General features: G+C 33.1%; 3 protein-coding genes across 3 annotated transcripts; 2 read left to right on the plus strand and 1 right to left on the minus strand.

Moving 5' to 3' along the window:
- The first annotated feature begins 84 nt into the window (after positions 1-84).
- On the plus strand, positions 85-3093 carry LOC139494424 (uncharacterized). The gene is made up of 4 exons (XM_071282587.1): positions 85-265; positions 620-934; positions 1630-1704; positions 2630-3093. Exons 1-4 carry the CDS (start codon positions 85-87, stop codon positions 3091-3093), a joined length of 1035 nt encoding a protein of 344 aa, XP_071138688.1.
- A 9385-nt stretch (positions 3094-12478) lies between these two features.
- LOC139494901 (short-chain collagen C4-like) lies at positions 12479-15347 on the plus strand. The gene is made up of 3 exons (XM_071283041.1): positions 12479-12944; positions 13973-14047; positions 14863-15347. The coding sequence occupies exons 1-3, from the start codon at positions 12602-12604 to the stop codon at positions 15324-15326; spliced, it is 882 nt and encodes a 293-aa protein (XP_071139142.1). The 5' UTR covers positions 12479-12601; the 3' UTR covers positions 15327-15347.
- Positions 15348-21608: 6261 nt separating this feature from the next.
- Positions 21609-22070, minus strand: LOC139494425 (uncharacterized). Its single transcript, XM_071282588.1, has one exon. The coding sequence runs from the start codon at positions 22068-22070 to the stop codon at positions 21609-21611; it is 462 nt and encodes a 153-aa protein (XP_071138689.1).
- Between the last annotated feature and the right edge of the window lie 217 nt (positions 22071-22287).

Genomic DNA, 22287 nt, shown 5'->3' on the forward strand with positions numbered 1-22287 from the left:
TCTAAACCATTCCAAATTATCATACACAATAAAACAATATGTCAAATGGTACCAGGAAAATTAAGTTGTTACAAAGGGTGGACTATGAAATATCAGGGAATTCTAGCATCTAGTCAGCATGTTGATTCTGGAGCATCATCATGTATCTGTGTGGACCACTCACCCGAGGTTTTAGAAGGAGGTGTTCAGGATGAAAATGGGTATACTTTATTCCCAGTCAAAGCATATTGTGGATCACTCAAGTGCCCTCCTTATGTACAAAACAGTATGTTCAACTGCGTTGTTTGCTCAAAATAAATTTTTACAAACATATTCTCCTATGCTTATATTTTATATAGAGATGTTGTAACATATATATATTGTAAAAGGTACATCGGAATAAAGCTTTATACAAGCGTAATTTGTTTAAATCTATTACACATTTCATGCTTTCTGTCAATTTGATTCTGTAAAATAAAGGTCAGCAAATATCGTTTAACAGTAAACAGGTGATTATAAAAACATATATAATGTTATAAAGCATTCGACAAGACATGCAATCAGTGCATGTAAAATGTCAAAGAGCAAAATATAGTTTGAATGACAGAATATAGAGATAAGAATTCGTTATCGTGTATAGCATACAAGACAGACATAATGGCCAGAACTGTCATATCTATTCTGATTAATTTGGTATTTTATTATGGAAGTATCACAGCGACTCATGACGAAAAACGTATTCTCCTGACGGATCCTGATTATGCTGATAACCAACAATTACATCGTGATATCCAGACATTGAAATCAGCCATGGAGAACATAAAACAGACTGTAGTTTCCCAGTCTACTTTGATACAACAACAGACGGCTGAAATTGCAAACTTACAAACGAAGTTACAACAAAGGGAACAAGCTCAATTGGGTTTTGAATCCAAACTTCAACAGATCATCTCAAGTACGTTGCCACTTTTTTGATATATTAAAATTGACAATACCTCTTATACTTTCTTATTCAGATGAAAATCTTTCTCATGCGATTTAGTCTCCTTATTTCATCTTTTACAATTTTTATTTACACTGCTTTTTTCATGATTTTGAAAAAATCACCATTTTTGTAGTGTACGAACCTGACTTTAAATTTTTTGGTTTAAGTTTTTGCAAGCATTATATGAAAAAAGACGAGTAATTTACTCTTTTTTTGTTGCATTATTAAATTGTTTATTGTAGTGTACTGATTTATAACGTTTACAATGTTGACCGTTATATATCTTTTGGATAACTCTTTTGGTTGATTGCTGTGTAATATCCTCTTTCTCAATATCAACTTGAAATTTAATACATGTCTTTTTTTTTCCCGAAAATTCAACCAATTCCACTTTACATCGGAAGTTTTTATATGAGCTTTGCATTGCAATCAATTATACTTAATCCAACACATCTTGGTAAACAAAATACAGATATCTGAGAGCCAGACACAATCATGAAAATTTGTATTGACCAATAAGCGCTGAAAGTATGGTAAATGTTAAATAAACCCTGTCAGATAGACATGTACACCTTACAATTATTTCATACACATGTAGCCAAACTAGCTTCAAGCAAATGCATTTTAAATTTATTTGGTTTGATAAATCTAAATGATTTTTATAGCTCCAACGGGATCTGTGTATACACAATGGGGAAGAAAATCATGTACCAGAAATGGAACGGAACTTGTTTATTCAGGTTTGCTTTGTTTCTTCTATAAACAATACATATATCGATGTTCGAACTATGAGCGATATTGTCAAGTTAGCATGTTTCTTTTCAAAATAATACATAAAAAGGATAAAAGAAATTACAAGTTTGTATTAAAACATTCTTATCAACTTACTGTCTTATAAAATCTATTTGAAAAGGTACAAATAAATACAAACAAGAGCAAAAACAAACAAGGTTTCGAAAGCGCGAACAGATACAGTCATAACATTTGGTTGGTTAAAACCTACATACACACCTGTCCGTTAATTTAGACCATATGATGTAAAAATTAAATACACAATAAACAAGAATGTACCTAGTTTACGGATGCACCACTCGCACTATATTTTTTCTGTTTTCAGTGGACCGTGAAATTAAGTTTCTGACTCCAATATAGTTCTGAAATTAGAAATTTTACTCGTATCCTAGTGAAATTGTTAACTAATGTTCAAGTTGGTTGGACTGAAACAAAATAAAAAAGTACCTTAACTAAACATTTTAACCTGAAGCGGGACATACGGAGCAACGGCCGCACTGACCGATCAACATAATGCCCATGCATGGGTTTAAAAACTTGCAACTTACAGATACCAACTGAATGACCACTTTTTCTGAAAAAAAAATAGAGGCTGTACATAATTTCGTGAAAAGAGTCATAAGTAGGTCGATTTAACATGAAGCTAGACAGTTCAATGTGAAATATACGAAACTGAATGAAAGAATTTCAAAACTATTTTTCAACCGAATAAGGCTAACTGTTTAAAATCTATTAGCAAATTTCAACATATGGAAACAGGTTAAACAAAAAAATATGAATGAAACACATAGAATGTCGATTAATTATGTGTTACTTTCCAATTGATAGCTTGTAAGTACTTCATGTAACTGTTTCATTCTCAAACATTTTAAGGTTTAGGCGGAGGTGGTTATTATAACAATGGAGGTCGATCTGCGATTCCAGTATGCGTACCACATGATCCCGACCTTGGACCCGTTAGCTCAACTAGCCTTTTCTCAACTATGTATGGGATGGAATATAACGATGAAGCTTTTGGTAAAAACCTTTACGATCAAGATGTCCCATGTGCTGTTTGTAGGGCCATTCATATTACATCTGTGTTAATAGTGCCAGGAAAATTAAGTTGCCATAAAGGATGGAATTTGGAATACCGTGGAATACTAGCATCTGGTCTTCATAATAACAATGGTGCGTCGTCATATATTTGTATGGATCAATCACCCGAAGTTTTAGAAGGAGGAGCCCAGAATGATAATGGATATACCTTATTCCCAGTCAAGGCTTATTGTGGATCTCTCAAGTGCCCTCCTTACGTACAAAACAGTATTTTCAACTGCGTTGTTTGCTCAAAATAAAGTTTTGTTGAAACGTTCTACTTTGTTGGTGTTTGCTTATATTTTATATGGAGAAAATTGTAAAAAGTGTCTTTGAATAAAACTGTATTTTTATTTTATGAATCGAGTCCCCAAGATTCCTTGGAGTTCATTATGTTTGCGATTTAAATGTTTACTACAACCAAGTTTATGTCAAGTTTCTTCCTAGAAGAAACTATACTGCTGGTGGATTATTCCCCGTGGACATCATTAACTTGGTAGCTTTATGCATGATGAATACAAATAATACAAAGAACAAACCGGCTAGGAAGTCGCCCGTGTTCCTCGGAGTGCAGTATTTTTGTGACCTTTTTATCATCTCTCCTGAATTTTGATTTTGAAAAAGAAACATATCAATTAAGACTTACCATAAGAAGCTATTTACGATTGGAGCAGCAGAAAAAAATGAATAGAACTTTTAATTGTGTCGAACGGTTGCTATTCTGCATGAAAAAGTGCTAAAGTGATGGTCAATCTTTCGGATTGTTTTTATGTGTATATACAGTGGAGATCACTTCTAACCTCTCATTAAATCTGTCAGGAGAACTGTTCTAGACCAGAACGTAGAACTGTCAGCCTGACACCTTTTAGTCAGTTCTAGGTTAGAACTGTTCTAGCTAGAACTGATTTGGTCAGTTTTTTTTTTTGGAAAAAAAAGTTTGTTTCCAGTTTTTGGTGAAAAAAATAATTATGTTTTGCACCCTGAGAAAAAAAAATGTTTGTTTCATCCTCAGCTGCCACTATCTGTAATGCTAAAATTGAAAGAAAAAAATTGTTTTCGGTTTGTCGCTAAAAAAATAGATTGTTCTTCGCCGAAGTCGAAAAAAAAAGTTTGTACAGAAAAACAATCCATAGCCCCCCTCCCCCTCCCCCGAAAATCAAATGGTTGCTGCCTTAGAGAACATGTTTAACCTGTTAACCCCGCCATATTCTGCATGTTTGTGCCTGTTCCAAGTCAGGAGCATGTAATTCATTGATTTTCTTTTGTTGATGTGTTACATAAATTTTAGTTTTTCTCTCAATTTTTGTACATTAATTAGGCCGTTAGTATTAGGGGGGGGGGGCATTATTATTTGAATTGTTTTACATTTGTTATTCCGGGAGTCAGGATGGCTCATTATCACATAACAAAATTATCGGACCTCAATAACCAATATAATATCTGTTTACGAGTAGTTTTCATACCTCGGACGACCTGTTTAACAAAAATCTTTTGGCCGCATCAATCTAAACTGCCTTTATTTGCTTTCATTTCTGCAAATCTATATAGCTGCACAGTACTTCAGTTTTAATTTTAGGTCTAGAGGTACTGTAATATACAAGTAACAGCAATTTTGGAAAAAAAATGTAATTGTTCACATCAATTTATAGTGCCAGCATGCAGGGGCAGCTAGATCCAGGCTGGGGGTCCAACTATATGCTCCCATTCATATGCATTGATGTTAAAAAAAAAAGTGGGGTTCCAACCCCTGGACCCCCTCCCCTGGATCCCCTCCCCTTGATCCTCCAATGAGCATGTCCTTGTTTTATTCAAAATATTGAATCATAAACAAATATCAGTAGTTTTTATACTTCAGACTGAGTCGTGTAATAAAATATTTTGACTGCATCAACCAAAACTTACCATATTTGCTCTTTATTATGTAAATCTATATAGCTGCACAGCAATTCAGTTATAATTTTAGTTTGAGAGGGACTGTAGTATATAAATAACTGCAATATTGGAAATCAATGACCACAAATTTTGTTTCCCGCATTCATTGAGGGTGCCAGCATTTTCTATTTTTATTCAAAATATCGTATCAGAAACAAATATCAGTAGTTTTCATACCTTAGACTGACTCATGTTACAAAATTATTTGTCTGTATCAATCAAAACTGACCATATTTGACAGCATCAACCAAAACTGACCATATTTGACCACATCAACCAAAACTGACCATATTTGCTCTTTTTTATACAACTCTTATAGTCTCATAGTAAATCTGTAATATTTTTATGTAAGGGTGGAGTGTATAATCATTATAATACAAATGATCTATATTATAGGGTTATTGCATGAATATTGGGGAATATTGTTCCGAGTAGAATTTTATATTGCGCGTGCTTATATTTTTATATCAGGATGGATTGTTCAACATGTTCAATATAAACATGATAAAGGAAAGCAACATTGGAAAACAAAATTATGCTCGCATCAGTTTAAAGTGCCAGCATGTCCTCTTTTTAATCAAAATTTTGAATGGTAAACTAATTTCAGTAGTTTGATATCTCAGACTGACTCATGGATATACAAAATTATTTGTCTGCATCAACCAAAACCATGAAAACTGACCATATTTGACCGCATCAACCAAAACTGACCATATGTGACAGCATCAACCAAAACTGACCATATGTACACTTTATAATGTAAATCTTAATATATATATATATATATATATATAGCCGCATAGTAAATCACTTATACATGTAGTTACATATCACGATGGATTGTATAATTCAAATGACAGCAATATTGTAACACATTGGCTAAAAAAAAAATTCACATCAATTTAGAGTACCAGCAATTTTCTGCAAGTCCTTTTTTTATTCAAAATATTGAATTTAAACAAATTTCAGTAGTTTCGATATACATGTATCCGACTGAGTCGTTTTAACAAAACTATTTGACCATATCAACCAAAACTGAACTTATTTACACTTATCATGTAAATATATATATGGCCTCATTGTAAACTAAAACCAATAATATTTCTATGTCAGGACGGATCGTATGATAAAAATGACACCAACGTTGGAACACAATACACCTATATTGCTAATCCTGGCTGACCCGGCCTCTTGAACTTTTAAAGCATACAACAATCACTTTTCCATTGTGGCGTCAGATATTTTGTTTTATGATGTCAAATTTTTACGGGAACCTGTGCGATATCCAGTAATGGCAGACAAATAGCGGTAAGGTGTATTTATACCATATCTAAAAATTTAGCGCACCCTTATTTTCTCTCTATATCCATAATAATGAACCGTCACTAAAGTGACTTTTTAAGTCAGTTAGTTTGTGATGGTTTTTTTTTTAAACAAAACTATTTTACGGCATTATCCAACACTCACATGACTGATTCATATACTTTATTTTAAAATAAAAAGTACATGTATTGGAAGTTTTCTTCTTGGAATAGTATACTGTTAATATAATTTGAAGACAAATGGAAGAAGGCAAAGAAAAATGCATGATTTTGTTTGTAGCCGAACGTCCAGTGGCAAATGCTTCATTCATGTTCAGATGAGTATACTTTTCTGAGTTTCAGACTCCCAGATATCATTTATAATCGTTATGGATAAGTCTGGCTAAATTGACGAGATGGTGCAAATGTATATAGTTTTTTTTTACGTTATAATAATACAACACTTTTATCATTAATATCCCATAATTCATCCACTGTACAATTTTCGTATGAACATTTGTCAAAACAGAATCTTAAATGAATGTAAATCCAAGGCAAACAAGGTAAATTACGATTAAAATTCCATGAATTAAATGCAGAGATATATTTATGACATGTATGAAGAGACTGTTAAAAACGGGGAACGAAGAAACGTAAACAATGATGTTTCCTATGCAATCTTATAAAAATATTTCTCCGATGAGTTGGATAACCTCCTATTCACTTCGATATTTGTACATGTAACGTATGATCAGAAAGAAATATAGAAAATCTGCTATTATATAGCAAAGTAATTGGAAGTAATTTATTTCTTTTAAATTCTAAAGTGCATGCCCTTCCTGCAGTGACGTCAGTTTAGAACTGTTCTACAGTCCTGACTGATTTAGTCAGTTCTGCTGACAGTTCTACGGTTAGAACTGATTTGGACAGTTCTACCTAGAACTGATTTAGACAGTTCTACCCTAGAACTGATCCTGACAGTCACTACAAAACATTAAAGTCTGAAATGGCCTATATCTGTACTCGACTGTACTGATTTTTACTCGACCAGTCTGAATTTGTCTGACTTTTTCTTGACATTACTCGACCCCAGTCAGAACCATACTTGACTGTACTGAATCGTACTTGACCCTTATCTTTGCCGTTGAAAATAGTCTGAACTATTACTCGACCAGTCTGAAACAGTCTTAACCCATTCTCGACATGTACTCGACCTATTTTTCAAGTCTTAACCATACTTAACCAAAGGTCTGAACAATACTCGACCAGTCTGAACCATACTAGACCAACAAACCTCTACTTTTTTAACTGTTAAAATAAATTTCTTTTTAACTGACATATATAACAACAGCCAACAAAATTTATAAAAAACATATATTATATTTAGGATAAAAAAAAATATATTATATATAACTTATATCAAAAAGGGATAAATTTAAATAAATAAATAAAATTGTTTTTCTGATTAGTGGTGAAATATAAAGTATAACCTCTGCATGGGGGCAAACTCATAACTAAGATCACACCTGGTCAGAGGTATTAAATTCTAAATAACATTGATTCAAAATTGCAACATCCTGTTTAAATTAAATAACAAGGCCTTTCGAATATACATGTATGTACTAGATAAGTAATACACGAATTTAAGAAAATAGGGCTTTCTTTTTACCTGTAAAACACACATGTACTGAGGTAATTAGAACATGTTAAAGTGCATGTTTATTTGACAAAAAAATACCTAAATTAATTGAAAAATGTTTTTACTGTTACTTTGGAATACATTTCCTTTTTTAAAAAGGTTATCAAGGATTGCTATGGAAATTCTATTATCTTGATTATATTCAATTCTTGATTTAATAAAACAAAACAATTAAGCTCTCATTTTTTTTTAAATTATTAAGTTGTTTTATATACTATTTTATATATATCTTAATAAAAAACATTCACTGTATTATTACCTGAACTCAACTGACACCATAAATCTATACTAGGCTTAAGTTAATGGTGAAAATAGTCCAGTTACCATAAAATACTTCCAAAATATTCATAACATTTTGAATAATATTGAAAATATTAGTCACAATTCATTTTTTTTAGATTATTTGATCAGCTTGTTTTATTTATATTTTAAAAGCTGATACATATTATTATGTAAGTGTTGATTAATATTGAGTTGAAGTTATATTATGATTGATTATTGTGAAATTTTAATTTCAATACTGTATTGAATACATTTTTAATTTCAAGTTGTTGTTCAAATTTCATTTTTATTAAAAAAAAATCCTAAATTGATAAAATTCAGTTGATAGATACAAAGAATAGGTCTAGTTTGGTTAAGACTTGGTCGAGTATGGTTCAGACTAGGTCGAGTATGGTTCAGACTAGGTCGAGTACGGTTCAGACTAGGTCGAGTACGGTTCAGACTAGGTCGAGTACGGTTCAGACTCGTATAAAATGGTGAAGTACTGGTCAAGTACACATTCAGACTGTTTAGTATGGTTCAGACTACAGTCGAGTATTATCAAGTAAATCTCAGACGAATTCAGACTGGTCGAGTAAAAATCAGTACAGTCGAGTACAGATATAGGCCATTTCAGACTTTTAATGGTTTGTAGTGAGTTCTACCTAGAACTGATTCGGACAGTTCTACTTAAAACAGTTCTAGGGTAGAACTGTTCTACGTAGAACTGTTCTAGGACAGGTTAGAACAGTTCTATGACAGTTCTCCTGACAGTTCTAATGAGAGGTTAGAAGTGATCTCCACTGTATGGTCAAAAATATGTTTCCCAACTCGAAGACTAGAAAAGTTACGTAAGAAATACGCATGTTTGTGAAACGTCTAAAAATGTTTGCGAGTTAACATATTGGTTTACGCCAATGAGCCAGCAGTCCAACAAAACGAATAATCGTCCAAAACGTCTTAAGTTCAACACACGAAATATTACTTTTGGTAAACACAAATATCATGCATTTTTTTGGGGCATAACATTCATTTACATCCTAAATTAGACATTATTATAATATATTTTCGTTTCCTACACGGTCAATCAATCAGTCTTCTCCCCGGCCGGTTATCTCTTTATGGCATCCTATCATTTTTTATAAATGTCTGTACCAAGTTAGGAAAATGACAGTTGTTATCAATTCGTTTTATTTGTTTGAGATTTTGATTTTGCCATTTGATTAAGAACTTTCCGAATTGATTTTTCATTCAATGGAACGTGTACAATTTAGCTTCTAGAAACTTCATAATAATTTATGTGTTGCCTTAAGCTTGATCAACAATACTTTTTTTAACAAAGTGATTTGCTTAGAAAGATTGATTGATTATTAATGTTTTTCTAGCGCCACTTTTGACCGTCTCTATTAAACAAAAAAATGTCAATAGATCTAAATATGAGCAAGGGAACAAAATTCAAAGACATATGTATTGCCCGTGTTAATTTTCACTATGTTTATATAAAAAAAACATTTTTGCATTGTAATGTATAGTCATTGATATAATATATAAATTATTGCCGAAGGTAAACACATTCACTGTTTTAAAATTTATTTAACGATAGAGGGACAAAAACCAATCGACATCTTTATTATAAAACCAGGTTTATCCACTATTTTCTATATTTGAAAATGCCTATACCAAGTCAGGAATATGACAGTTCTTGTCCATTCGTTTTTTATGCGTTTTGTTATTTGATTTTGCCGTGTGATTATGGACTTTCCGAATAGATTTTCCTTTAAGTTCAGTAATTTTGTGATTTTACTTTTCAAGTTCAAAATTATCACTTTCCAGTTGAGGATCAAACCTGAAACTGAAAATAACCTCTCTACCAACTCAACTATAATACACAGTACTACGTCAGAAGATCATCTAGGGAGGGCGGATACACATCGTCTAAGCATTGATAAAAATACTAAGTTAAACGTGAATATATCATCAAACTGCACAACACCCACATGATAGAGTAATTGATTACTGTATAAGACGCAATGCTGGTCCTTATACGACTTTGTTTAGTTTTGGTTGATTTAGTTTGATTTACTGCAATATTCAAAATGTTTTCCTCGAAAAAACAATCACTCCAATTACATATTTTATCAAAGTCAGTATCGCTTATAGATCTTTTCTGGTATTGTATTTTTCAGGGTGGATTCCACATTGACCTTTACTGCACATATTACTTGATATAATATTGCTTATTCCTGTTTTTCTAGTATATAATTATTCCATTACGTTGAAATGTTACTACAAGGGAAGGGAAAGTATTACAATTCCACATCATTAAGATGCACTATCAAAGAGAAAAGACACCGGAGAATGAAATCGTAGATTAATCAAAGACGTACTATATAAAATTTATTTCGTCGTACGTTAATGAATATTCCGTTTGTCCGCACTTAAAACCCGTGCGGTCACCTTTCGGATCATCGACGTCGCTATAGCCTAAAGAAGACACGTGTATTCACGGGTGATTTAATGTGAATTTGTAATTGGAATTATGATATTATTGTTATGTTTTTATTTGATACATACAGCGATGTATTCTATAGAATTTAAGGTTATAGCGAGTAGCACACCTACATTATGTCGTTTGTTCTTTGTTAAGGCCATAGAATATAATTAGTTTATATTCGGACGAACGTAGTGAGGGAGAATATAAACTCAATGTTATTCACATATCACATAAATCAATTGCAGGTTTCTTACTTAATAGATATAAAGTCTTCATTTTTCTTCTGCAACACAATGAACTAAAAGTGTTTAAACGTAGCACCTCTGGTAAATAAAATAGAATGTTATAGTAGGGGTGAATGCAGCATGTGTTCTGTAATGACCATCCGAAGGTTCGTCCGTGACCTAGAATTTGGAAAGTAAATACAATATCAAAACGTTTGCGCCTTAGAAACCAAAACAAATTATATAATAAGACAGGTTCATTGTTGTTCCTTTAACGTCAAGGTTTAAAATGCATAGTCATATAAGAAGAAGAAAAAAACTCACTGACTTCATGAAACAACGCTCACCTTTGTCTATGAAGGACACAGATAGATTCATGACAAAATTGTGTTTGTAGATCATACTTGACTGAACATTCTTGCTACTTACAATTTTCTGTTTCTATTAATAAACTTGGCCTATTAGATACAGAGGAAAATATTTTGTAAAAATTTACAAAAACTTACAAATTTATGAAAATTGTTAAAAAATTGACTATAAAGGGCAATAACTCCTTCAGGGGTCAACTGACCATTTTGGTCATGTTGTCCTATATTTGGATCTTACTTAACATTATTGCTGTGTACAGTTTATCTCTATCTATAACAGTATTCAAGATAATAACAAAAAAACAGCAAACTTTCTTTAAAAAGTACAAAATGGTGGGGGGGGGGGGGGTTGCAGCAACCCAACAATCAGTTGTCTAATTCATCTAATTCATCAGGGCAGACAGATATTGACTCGATAAACAATTTAACGCCTTGTCCGATATGCTCTAAATGCTTTGGTTCATTGGTTTTAGAGTCATAAGCCAAAATCTACATTTTACCCCTATGTTCTATTTTTAGCCATGGCAGCCATCTTCATTGGTTGGCTGGGTCACCGCACACAGTTTTTGAACTGCATGCATTATTGTGACCAAGTTTGGTAAAATTTGATCCAGTAGTTTCAGAGGAAAAGATTTTTTGAAAGATTACAAAAATTAACGAAAAATTGGTAAAAAATAACTATAAAGGGCAATAACTCCTTAAGAGATAAATTGCCCATTTTGGTCATGTTGACTTATTTGTAGATCATACATTTCTGAACATTATTGGTGTGTACAGTTTATCTCTATCTATAATAATATTCAAGATAATAACAAAAAACGGCAAAATTTCCTTAAAATTACCAATTCAGGGGGAGCAACCAAACAACTAGTCCGATTCATCAAAATTTTAGAGCAGATCGATCGTGACTTGATAAACAGTTTTACTTTGTCAACTATGCTCTAAATGCTTTGGTTTCAGAGATATAAGCCAAAATCTACATTTTATCCCTATGTTCTATTTTTAGCCATGGCGGCCATCTAGATTATTTGGCCAGGTCGCCGGACACATTTTTAAACTAGATACTCAAATGATGATTGTGTCCAAGTTTGGTTTAATTTGGCCAAGTAGTTTCAGGGAAGATTTTTGTAAAAGTTAACGACGACGACGGACGACGGACGACGACAGACGACGGACGTCAAGTGATGAGAAAAGATCACTTGGCACTTTGGGCCAGGTGAACTTAAAAGGAAGCAAATGATATAATGTCATTCCACAAGACATGCAAGCAGTGCATGTAAAATCTAAAAATATAGTTTGAATGACCGAATATATAGATAAGAATCCGTTATCGTGTATAGCATACAAGACACAAATAATGGCCAGAACTGTCATATATATTCTGATTAATTTGGTATTTTATTATAAAAGTATCTTAGCGAAACATGACGAAAAACGTATTTTGCTAACGGATCCTGATAATGCGGATAATTTACAATTACACCGAGATATGCAGACATTGAAATCAACCATGGAGAACATAAAACAGACTGTAGTTTCCCAGTCTACGTTGATACAGAAACAGAAGATTGAAATAGCAAATTTACAAATTAAGACGGCTGAAATTGCAACTTTAAAGACTAAGTTACAACAACAGACGATTAAAATTGCAAATTTACAAATTCAGACAGGTGAAATTGCAACTTTAAAGACTAAGTTACAACAACAGACGACTGAACTTGCAAATTTACAAATCACCAAGTCGGCTGAAATTGCAAACTTACAAACTAAGTCACAACAAGGAGAAAAGGCGCAAATGGATTTGAAAACTAAACTACAAAAGATCATCTCAAGTACGGTAACATTTTAAATATATTTGTAACGACTTACTTCTTTTTTCAATAAATAATCTGTATATCTTTCGTTTAAAACCGGCTCTTGACGGATGTTAGTCTTCAAGTTGTCAAGATTAATATAACGGAAATTCGTTTGCTTAATTGTCGTTTGTTGTCTTAAGTTTTGTATTGTTTGTTTTGTAAACATGGTTTTTGAAGAATTAGGTGATCCAAAAAAATGTTGGCGGTATGTTTAATTCCCGCACATTCTTGCCAGACGGCACAATTCAGAGCTTAAGAGCCATGTTTTAAATACGTATGTCGGTATTATCATATATCTTAGTTTTTCCTGATTGTGGTATTTGTTTTTCGTTTGTCGTGTTGTATAGTTTGATATTGTGACGTGCATTTATACCAATGTTCCAGATGTGGGGAGGATTAATATGTTTATTAATCTATGTATAAATAAGGCCGTTTGTCTCTTTGTAATTTCTGGGCCTTTAATATCTTGCTATATGATACGAATGCTTTTCCTTCCTAGACCCCGAGTGTATAACTTATAGATGATAGCTTCTTTTTGTGTTGTCTTACTGGAATTGATAACATATCTACTTTTTTTTTTAAATCTTAAGGGAACATGCTTTGATCTGTTATACATTTTCAATCCATAAATATAGGTTTAACTAAATCCAGTGTTCATATGTTTTTGATGCACTTACGAAGTCAAAGCAATGACCTTATGACAGAAATCACACCTCATAAGGCACTGAAAGCTTCAATTTGTCATTTCCTTTGTTAATGCAAGCTTCTAGTTTTCTTAGCATGTAATTGTTTGTCCTTGCTAAAAGCCAAAAAAAAAACAAAAAAACAAAACTTGAAAAGTCATCAAGTTGAAAGTTTAAGTTGTATTCTTTTGTTAAAAATGTACATGTCATTACATTATAAGCATATCAGCTTTTTTATTCTGTATGCAAACATATGGGCACACGTGTTGTGTAAATAGAGATATGTGTTGATGATTTGAAGATTTGATTTTTGTTTTAAAGGTCCAACGGGTTCAATCTATACACAATGGGGAAGGAAAACGTGTACAAGAAATGGAACAGAACTGGTTTATACAGGTTTGGTGTAATTCCTATTGAATATTTTTTGAAAACTAATTGCCTTATGTTAGAATGAACGCTTATGTAAATATTCACTGTTTTCTTTATTGTTAACACATCTAAACCATTCCAAATTACCATACACAATAAAACAATATCGTCGCTGGGCTTCTAAAATGTCGTATATGACTTTTTTGGCTAAAAATACTTTTTGACACCAATGGTCTGGGCGGGAGGAAATCTTTGTTATCACAAAATAGCATACAGTTAGACCAATCAAAATGTGTGAAATAAGACATATTACAAAATTGCCAATGTCAGTTGTTAGTAAAGTTTGCTTCCAAAATGTTGTATGAAAACTTGAAAATCGTTGTAGAATGGTTTTGGGAAAAAAATAATTGTACATTTCTTTATTTCTGGAAAAATAATTTAAGTTCTTGGTTAATCCAGAAATGTCAACGTTTTTATTTCACTGCTATTTACAAAAATGTTCAAGTTCACATACGACATTTTGGAAGCATGCATTTCGCCAAAATTTTCAAAGCCTGTTTGTGAGAAATTTTTTTCTTGAAAAAATCGTAATTTACAACATTTTAGAAGCCCAGCGACGATATGTCAAATGGCAAATATTACATCTTTTGTTTATATAAAACAAAATGCCAGAAATCTAGTGCTAAAATTAGAAATGTGCATAATGTAAGGTTACATAAATTAATAATCTGCAAATATATGATAGCACTCAGCAAAATGTCAAAAGCACCAATGAACTTATATCTATTGAACACGTATATGTGTTTATTGTAAGTGATATATGCATTTCAAATATTTTAAAGGTATAAGCGGTGGAGGTTTTATGGGCAATAAAGGACGATCTGCGACTCCAGTTTGTGTACCTCATGATCCCGACCTTGGACCTATTAGCTCTACTAATGGTTACTCAACGATGTATGGTATGGAATATAACGATGCAGCTTTTGGTAACAATAATTTTGATAAAGATGTTCCATGTGCTGTTTGCATGGCCATCCACAGGACATCTATCATGATGGTACCAGGAAAATTAAGTTGTTACAAAGGGTGGACTACGGAATATCAGGGAATTCTAGCATCTGGTCATCATGCGGATGCTGGAGCATCATCATATATCTGTGTGGATCACTCACCAGAGGTTTTAGAAGGAGGTGTTCAGGATGAAAATGGGTATACTTTATTCCCAGTCAAAGCATATTGTGGATCACTCAAGTGCCCTCCTTATGTACAAAACAGTATTTTCCACTGCGTTGTTTGCACTAAATAAAGTTCTGTTGACATGTTCAAATTGGTTGTTTAATGCATATGTTTTATATACAAATAATATTATTCTGACATAGGACTCGGACTTCATTTAAACTGAGTTAAACTGTGTTTATTGCTATGTGTGTCTTTATTCTACATTGGCTAGAGGTATAGGGGAATGGTTGATATATCACAAAACATGTTTAACCCCGCCGCATTTTTCCGCCTGTAACAAGTCAGGAGCCTCTATCCTTTGTTAGTCTTGTATGCCTTTTTAAATTTTAGTACATTTGTATGTTTTGGAGTTCAGTTTGACGTCCATTTTCTCTGAACTAGTATACAATTTCATTAAGGGCCAAGTGAGGACCACCTACGTTGAAGAACCATTGGTGGCCTTCGGCTGTTGTCTGCTTTTTGGTCGGGTTGTTATCTCTTTGACATGTTCTCAAATTCCATTCTCAATTTGATAATATACACTAGTATGACGTTTATGTTCGTGTAGCTTTCATGCATGGGTAACCCAATGTCTGTGTTATATTGGCACTTACGTTTTAATATTGTATTCATAGTGTGTCATAGATCCCACGTATACGTTAAGTGTATGTCCTCTTTGTTTAAATGTCTTTTTGATCAAGTTAAACTATTTCAATTGATATTTTATAGTGTGTCTTTTTATTTTGCAATGTGACACTACTGTCCCATATTAGGATTAAGGTGGGGCCTGTTAAAACGTTTAAACCCGCTGCATTTGTATGCACCTGTCCGAGTCCGTCGCTTGTTGCTCAGTTGTTGTCGTCTGTTGGTGTGGTTCAAAGATGTTCTTCGTTTTGTGTGAAATAATACGTTGCACTAAGAAATAAGAAGACATCGAAAAAAGTTCTATTAAAATAAAGTCAAACATATATTACATGATATAGGAGTAATACACACAGAATTAATGTTTATGGTAACAGAAATCCCACCATCAGTACCCAAAATTCATATTATTTATCTGCCACAGAATTACAAAAGCAATTGACATTTTTATTATTTTTCTTTCAAATTAATCATTCTACTAGCCGGAGATAGAAAACGGGATGTTTGGCACAGCAAACCACTACTATACCAACTTTGAAAACGAGTTACCAAGTACCGGCTATGTAGGTCTGATATATTTCACGAACTTATACAATGCAGATATAATGTCAGTTTCAAACCAGTACCTTACTTTAAAACTTCACATACATTTAATGTAGAGTGGAGGCGATTTAGGGTTCAACATACTGTATAAACAACTTTTTACTGATTTCGACGCTTTGCTGACCTAGTATGGAACGTCAACGATCGAAGTGAAATGTTTTAAAGTCAAATTATCGAATATGTACCGAAACAAATGACTACAAATGTGTTATTCCGTTTTCGAAAGACATCGCAAAAATACTGAACTCCGAGGTAAATTCTAAACAGAAAGTCCCTAATCAAATGGTAAAACTAAAAGCTCAAACATATCATACGAATGGATAACATCTGTCATAGTCCTGACTTGGTACCGGTATTTTCTTATGTCGAAAATGGTGCATTGAACCTGTTTTTTTCACTAAACCCCTGATTTGTACGACAATTCACAACGATGCGTGAACAAAACAAAAAGACATAATAGATAAAGAAGTCAATAAGGGGAACAGTAGTCAACATTGTGTTATAACATCCCACTTTTCATTTCACACAGAAATTAATTAACAAGTAGATTATGAATGTGCAATCCACGCCTGTCAGAAACGACAGCTATACAATAAACATCAGATTTAATATTTTCACCATCAATGTATTCCCCAATATATCCCATTTATACTTATTCAAATAGTATATGAATATCTCCTTTGTAGATAAATGTCAATATAATTTATTTCTCAAAATTCAAATTATTGGGTAAGACTTTAACGAAATGTAATTGCGAGTCCAGGTGTAAATATTTCATACATATTCACAGAGAAGGCCATACAAAGCAACAAAAATGATTGAATGAAAACAAATAAAAGGTGAACATTCCCTTTTTTAATATAATTCAATATAATGTCATTTCACAAGACACACAGTGCATGTCTAATCTCAGATTACAAATATTGTAGGGACCGATCTTTGTTTTGAACGACATGTCAATATACAGATAAGAAATACTCTCACTTCGTAAAACAAAGAATTGATGGCAGGGTTTTTTATATACTTATTGATTGTTATAATATATCATTATGACAGTCTTTTAGCCAAAACGTTTTAGTTATACAGATCTACGATTTACAGATAACCAACAGATATATCGAGAAATCCCAGGATTGAAATCAACCATACAGAAAATGAAGCAGATAATTCCAAGTTTACAATATGAAATTGTTGAATTACAAACTAAGTTACAACAAAGGGAACAAACCACATTGACCTTAAAATCAAATGCAGGAACACTCAATTTAGTTCGGTCTGTGTATTTGTCATTAGGAAGACACACATCTATAAGGATACATTTAATTAATTCACCGCAGTTAGTTTAACTTTACGAATTAAAGTAAAAGTATAAATCTAAACCTTATTTGTCAATGCATATGACTAAATAAAGCCTTGTTTGTGACGTTAACAACTTTGAACTTGTTTGGCTTTATCATGTTTATAACTATTTTGATATGAGCGTCACTGATGAGGCTTGTGTAGACGAAACGCGCGTCTGGCGTATTAAATTATAATTCTGGTACAATGTGTGTTAGGAGAATTTCATCAGTATTTATGAAAGCAACTGTAACATGTCATAAACATAATTTATCATGTGTTTGTTTATTTGTGTTTATTTGTAATTATTGTATGTAACATTCTATTTATTGGCTGAAATTGGTGAGGTAAAGTATTCTTATTCGTATTCTATAGCCTGGTAAATGAATGCAGATTTTTTAAATCAGTCAATTCACATTCACAATGCATTTTAGTAAATTTTTGTTTGTGTTAAACGCCTTTTTTGTAGATTTTGCCTTAATCATAGCGATCAGGGTTTTTTTTTATGGAGAATGCCAAAACAACCGATCTTCGACAGAAAAACTGACAATCTTAGTTATTGAAGATAGCTACCAAACACACCTGAATTGTGAGGGTTCGAATCCACACAAATATATTTTAGACAATGTATAATTACACTTTATATGAGAGAGTCCTTGTGAATGATAGCACAATTAACCATTGTCAATATATCCATGGATTTGTTTCCGGACAAACTTTCTTTTTTTTTGGCGACTAGTCGAAAACAATTTTTTTCTTTCAATTTTAGCATTACATATAGGGGCAGCTAAGGGTGAAACAAACATAATTTTTTTTCGCGGGTCAAAAACAAATAATTGTTCTCCAAAACCTGGAAACAACTTTTTTTCCAAAAAAACATAGTCCCTTCCCCCACCCCAAAAGAAAGAAGGTTTCTGTCTTAGTAAGCTGGTCAGTTGTCGTCTGTATCTCTGTTTTTAAAAATGTTTTTTCTTGTTAAGGTCTTTCCTTTTTCTATAAGGAAAGACCTTACTGTATTTCTTCTGTTTATTATTATTCTTTTTCCGCCAAACTTTGACGAAGTTAGCAGCCTAAACCGTAAGACGTGTCGCTTTCATGTTCTCACTTTGTATCGGTGTCATGAATACCTATCCGGAACTCACCCTGTTAGTCGAAATATTTTGTCGGTTCGGAGTAATCCCTCCGAAACCAAAAAACCTTGTTATCGTTCCAACACCGTAACCGTAATAGATAGAAAAAAAACGAAGGGTGAAATTTGTTCAGGACCAGACCCCGGTTCTTCGTTACATTTGATTCGAAAAGATTCAACGACTCATTGGTAGGGTTATGCCCCTTTGAAAATTAACCGGTGTCGGTGGACCACCAAAACTCAGAAACCGTAAATCGTAGAGACCTAGGATCTTCACCATTCATCAACAATTCATGAGACTTTCAAAAATACCTCAAGGTCAAATGTGTATGTTGACCTTGACCTTTGACCTAACACCTTGTTATGGGATAATCTCAGAAACCATTATACTTACAGAAGTTTTGAATAGTGGAAAATGTTTGGGTTATTAAGGCGCAACTTTGTTACATTTTGACCAAAGAGGTTTGACCTTTCTGTAAGGGGCATAACCCCTGATTTAGGTTTCTGAAAAGACAAAATCAGCTTTTACTATATAACCAAAGGTCCTAGACCCATGGGGTCTTCAGCAATGACATTGGGGACTAATGACCTTGACAAAGGTCAAAAGGTCAAAGGTCAAGGTCATGTCCTATATAGCGAATTATGTGTTTTTGACCTAATTTAAAGGATTTTCAGTGTGTTTTAAACATTTTCAGTGTGTTTTAAAGCTTTTTAAGGTTGACCTTGAACTTTGACCTTACCACTTTTTAGTCGATATCTCAAAAACGATTGTACTTACAGAAATAGTAAACAGTGAAAAATGTTTAGGTGACTGAGGCACATCTTTTTTACATTTTGACCGAAAGTATTTGACATATTCTTAAGGGGCATAACCCCCGTTAACGGTTTCTGAAAAGGTAAAATTAGCCTAAACTCTTGAACAAAAAGTCCTAGACCCATGGGGTCTTTTACAATGACATTGGGGACTAATAACCTTGACAAAGGTCACAAGGTCAAAGGTCAAGTCCTATATAGCGAATTATGTATTTTTGACCTAATTTAAAGGATTTTCAGTGTATTTTAAAGCTTTTCAGTACATTCGACGTCTATTGGAACATGTATTTTACATTACAAAAGGAAAGACCTCTCAATTGTTCAAGAACAATTGACATTTTAATTTTGTATATATTTCTTTTCAATTTTGGTTAACATGCATTGGTTTTAAATGCCAATTTAAGAGGGCAGATAGAATATATAGTTTTATGTGTCTGATAAAATTTATATTTATTTCATTTAATTAATTGCTGATTTGGTTTTAGCTCCAACGGGATCAGTCTGTAACGGTGCCTTGAAAATCAAGTTGCTACAAAGGATGGAACATGGAACATAAGGGAATACTAGCATCCGGTCATCATGGCGATGCTGGAGCATCATTATAAAAATTATATTTGTATGGATCACTCACCCGAGATTTTAAAAGGAGGGGTTCAGAATGAAAATGGGTATACTATATTCCCAGTCAAAACTTATTGTGGGTCTCTGAAGTGTCCTACTTATGTACAAAACAACATTTTTAACTGCGGTGTTTGCTCAAAATAAAATTTGACTGACATATTCTCCTTCACTGTGTGATGCTTATATTTTATAATTAGATGATGTTACATATATAATGTAAATGGTAACTAAAGCTTTATACAAGCGTATTTTGTTTAGCTTGATGACATATTTCATGCTTTCTATGCATTACAATTCTGTAGAATAAAGGTTAACAGACATCATTGATCAGTAGACAAGTGATTATAAAAACATTTATAATATTATAAAGCCATGTTTTTAAAAAAAATATGAGACAAATAAAAAGGATAAAATTGAGAATGGAAATGGAAATGGGGAATATGTCAAAGAGACAACAACCCAACCAAAGAGCATAAAACAGCCAAAAGTCCCAATGTCCCATGGTGTATATTTCTGCATTCTATGTGTTAATGTGAATATAGTTCAACCCCGTCCAATTATGTAAGTGCCTGTCCCAAGGCAGGGGCTTGTTGTTCAGTGGTTGTCAGTGTTGCTCTAAATCATATTTGTTTTTGTTCATTATTTTATACATTATTCAAATCGTTCGTTTTCTCGTTTAAGTTGTTTTACGCCTGTCCATTTGGGGTCTTTTAAAACTGACTAGGCTGTACGGGTTTTGCGCATTGTTGGATGCAATACAGTGACCTATAGTAGCTATGGTCATTTGGTCTAATGTGGAGAGTTACCAATTTTCTAATTTCTATATCTAGTGTATAAATATTCAATTGCATACATGTAGCAAAATCAATCATCAAAGAAACCAAGGATATAATTCTGTGCGCCAGACTCGCGTGTAGTCCACACAATTGATTGATTAAGGTGCAGATCCAGTCATTATATAAACACAGTTGTTTATTCTTATTTGTTTTATCGTCCACAAATTGTGTCTTATGAACGACGTTGCTACTATAGCTACTGTTTACAAGAGTCATATAGATGTTACACAAAACATATATTCCATTCGTTTACCCTTTCAATACATGGACTAAATGGCTAGAATAGTGCCATAGTTCAACACACAGAGAAAAGGGTCACTTACAGAGAAAATTAAACTCTTATTGATTGACTTTTGATTCTAATTTGAAAACAACTAATGGTAAGTTTTTATTTCGAGCACACCACACAATTGAACAACGTATTGTGTTTATATGGTGGACAATGAAGTGACGTGCAGTAGGAAATAACTCCATACAACAGGTATCCACTCAATGCATTGTGGGTCCCATTTACTAATGTATCAGCAGCGCCATCTACACATAAGTAGTTCGATGAACCAGCATGCCCGAAGTGACCGGACATGAGATGCCCGCTGTATTCTTTTGTCCATCCATCTTTACACTGCGTATGTCCTGGGATCATTAAGAATGTCGGTCGTTCTGTGCGACAAACAGCGCATGGCACGTCCTTTCCTTTCATGTGTTTACCAAACGAGTTTGTCTGGTACTCCATTCCAAAGACAGCTCCAAATGCTCCATCTGTGTTTTTTCGTCCAACTTCCGGATCATGGGGTATGCAAAGAGGATTTGCATTCCTACCAATATTTGCATAGTTGCCACCAGCTCCCATTCCTAAATACAATTGCAATACTCCAATGTATTAATATACTTTTCTTTAATTATTTATTACATATACTATTGATTATAACTGCATAAAATATCAACCATCACCAGACTCAAGCTGGCGACCAATCCTAGACCAATCCTAGAGACCAATCAATCTACCGAATAATTCTACCGACCACTAAAGAACACAATGAGAATCAACTTGTCAGAGAATCATTATG

Source organism: Mytilus edulis, chromosome 11, assembly GCF_963676685.1.
Source record: "Mytilus edulis chromosome 11, xbMytEdul2.2, whole genome shotgun sequence".
Classification (NCBI taxonomy): domain Eukaryota; kingdom Metazoa; phylum Mollusca; class Bivalvia; order Mytilida; family Mytilidae; genus Mytilus; species Mytilus edulis.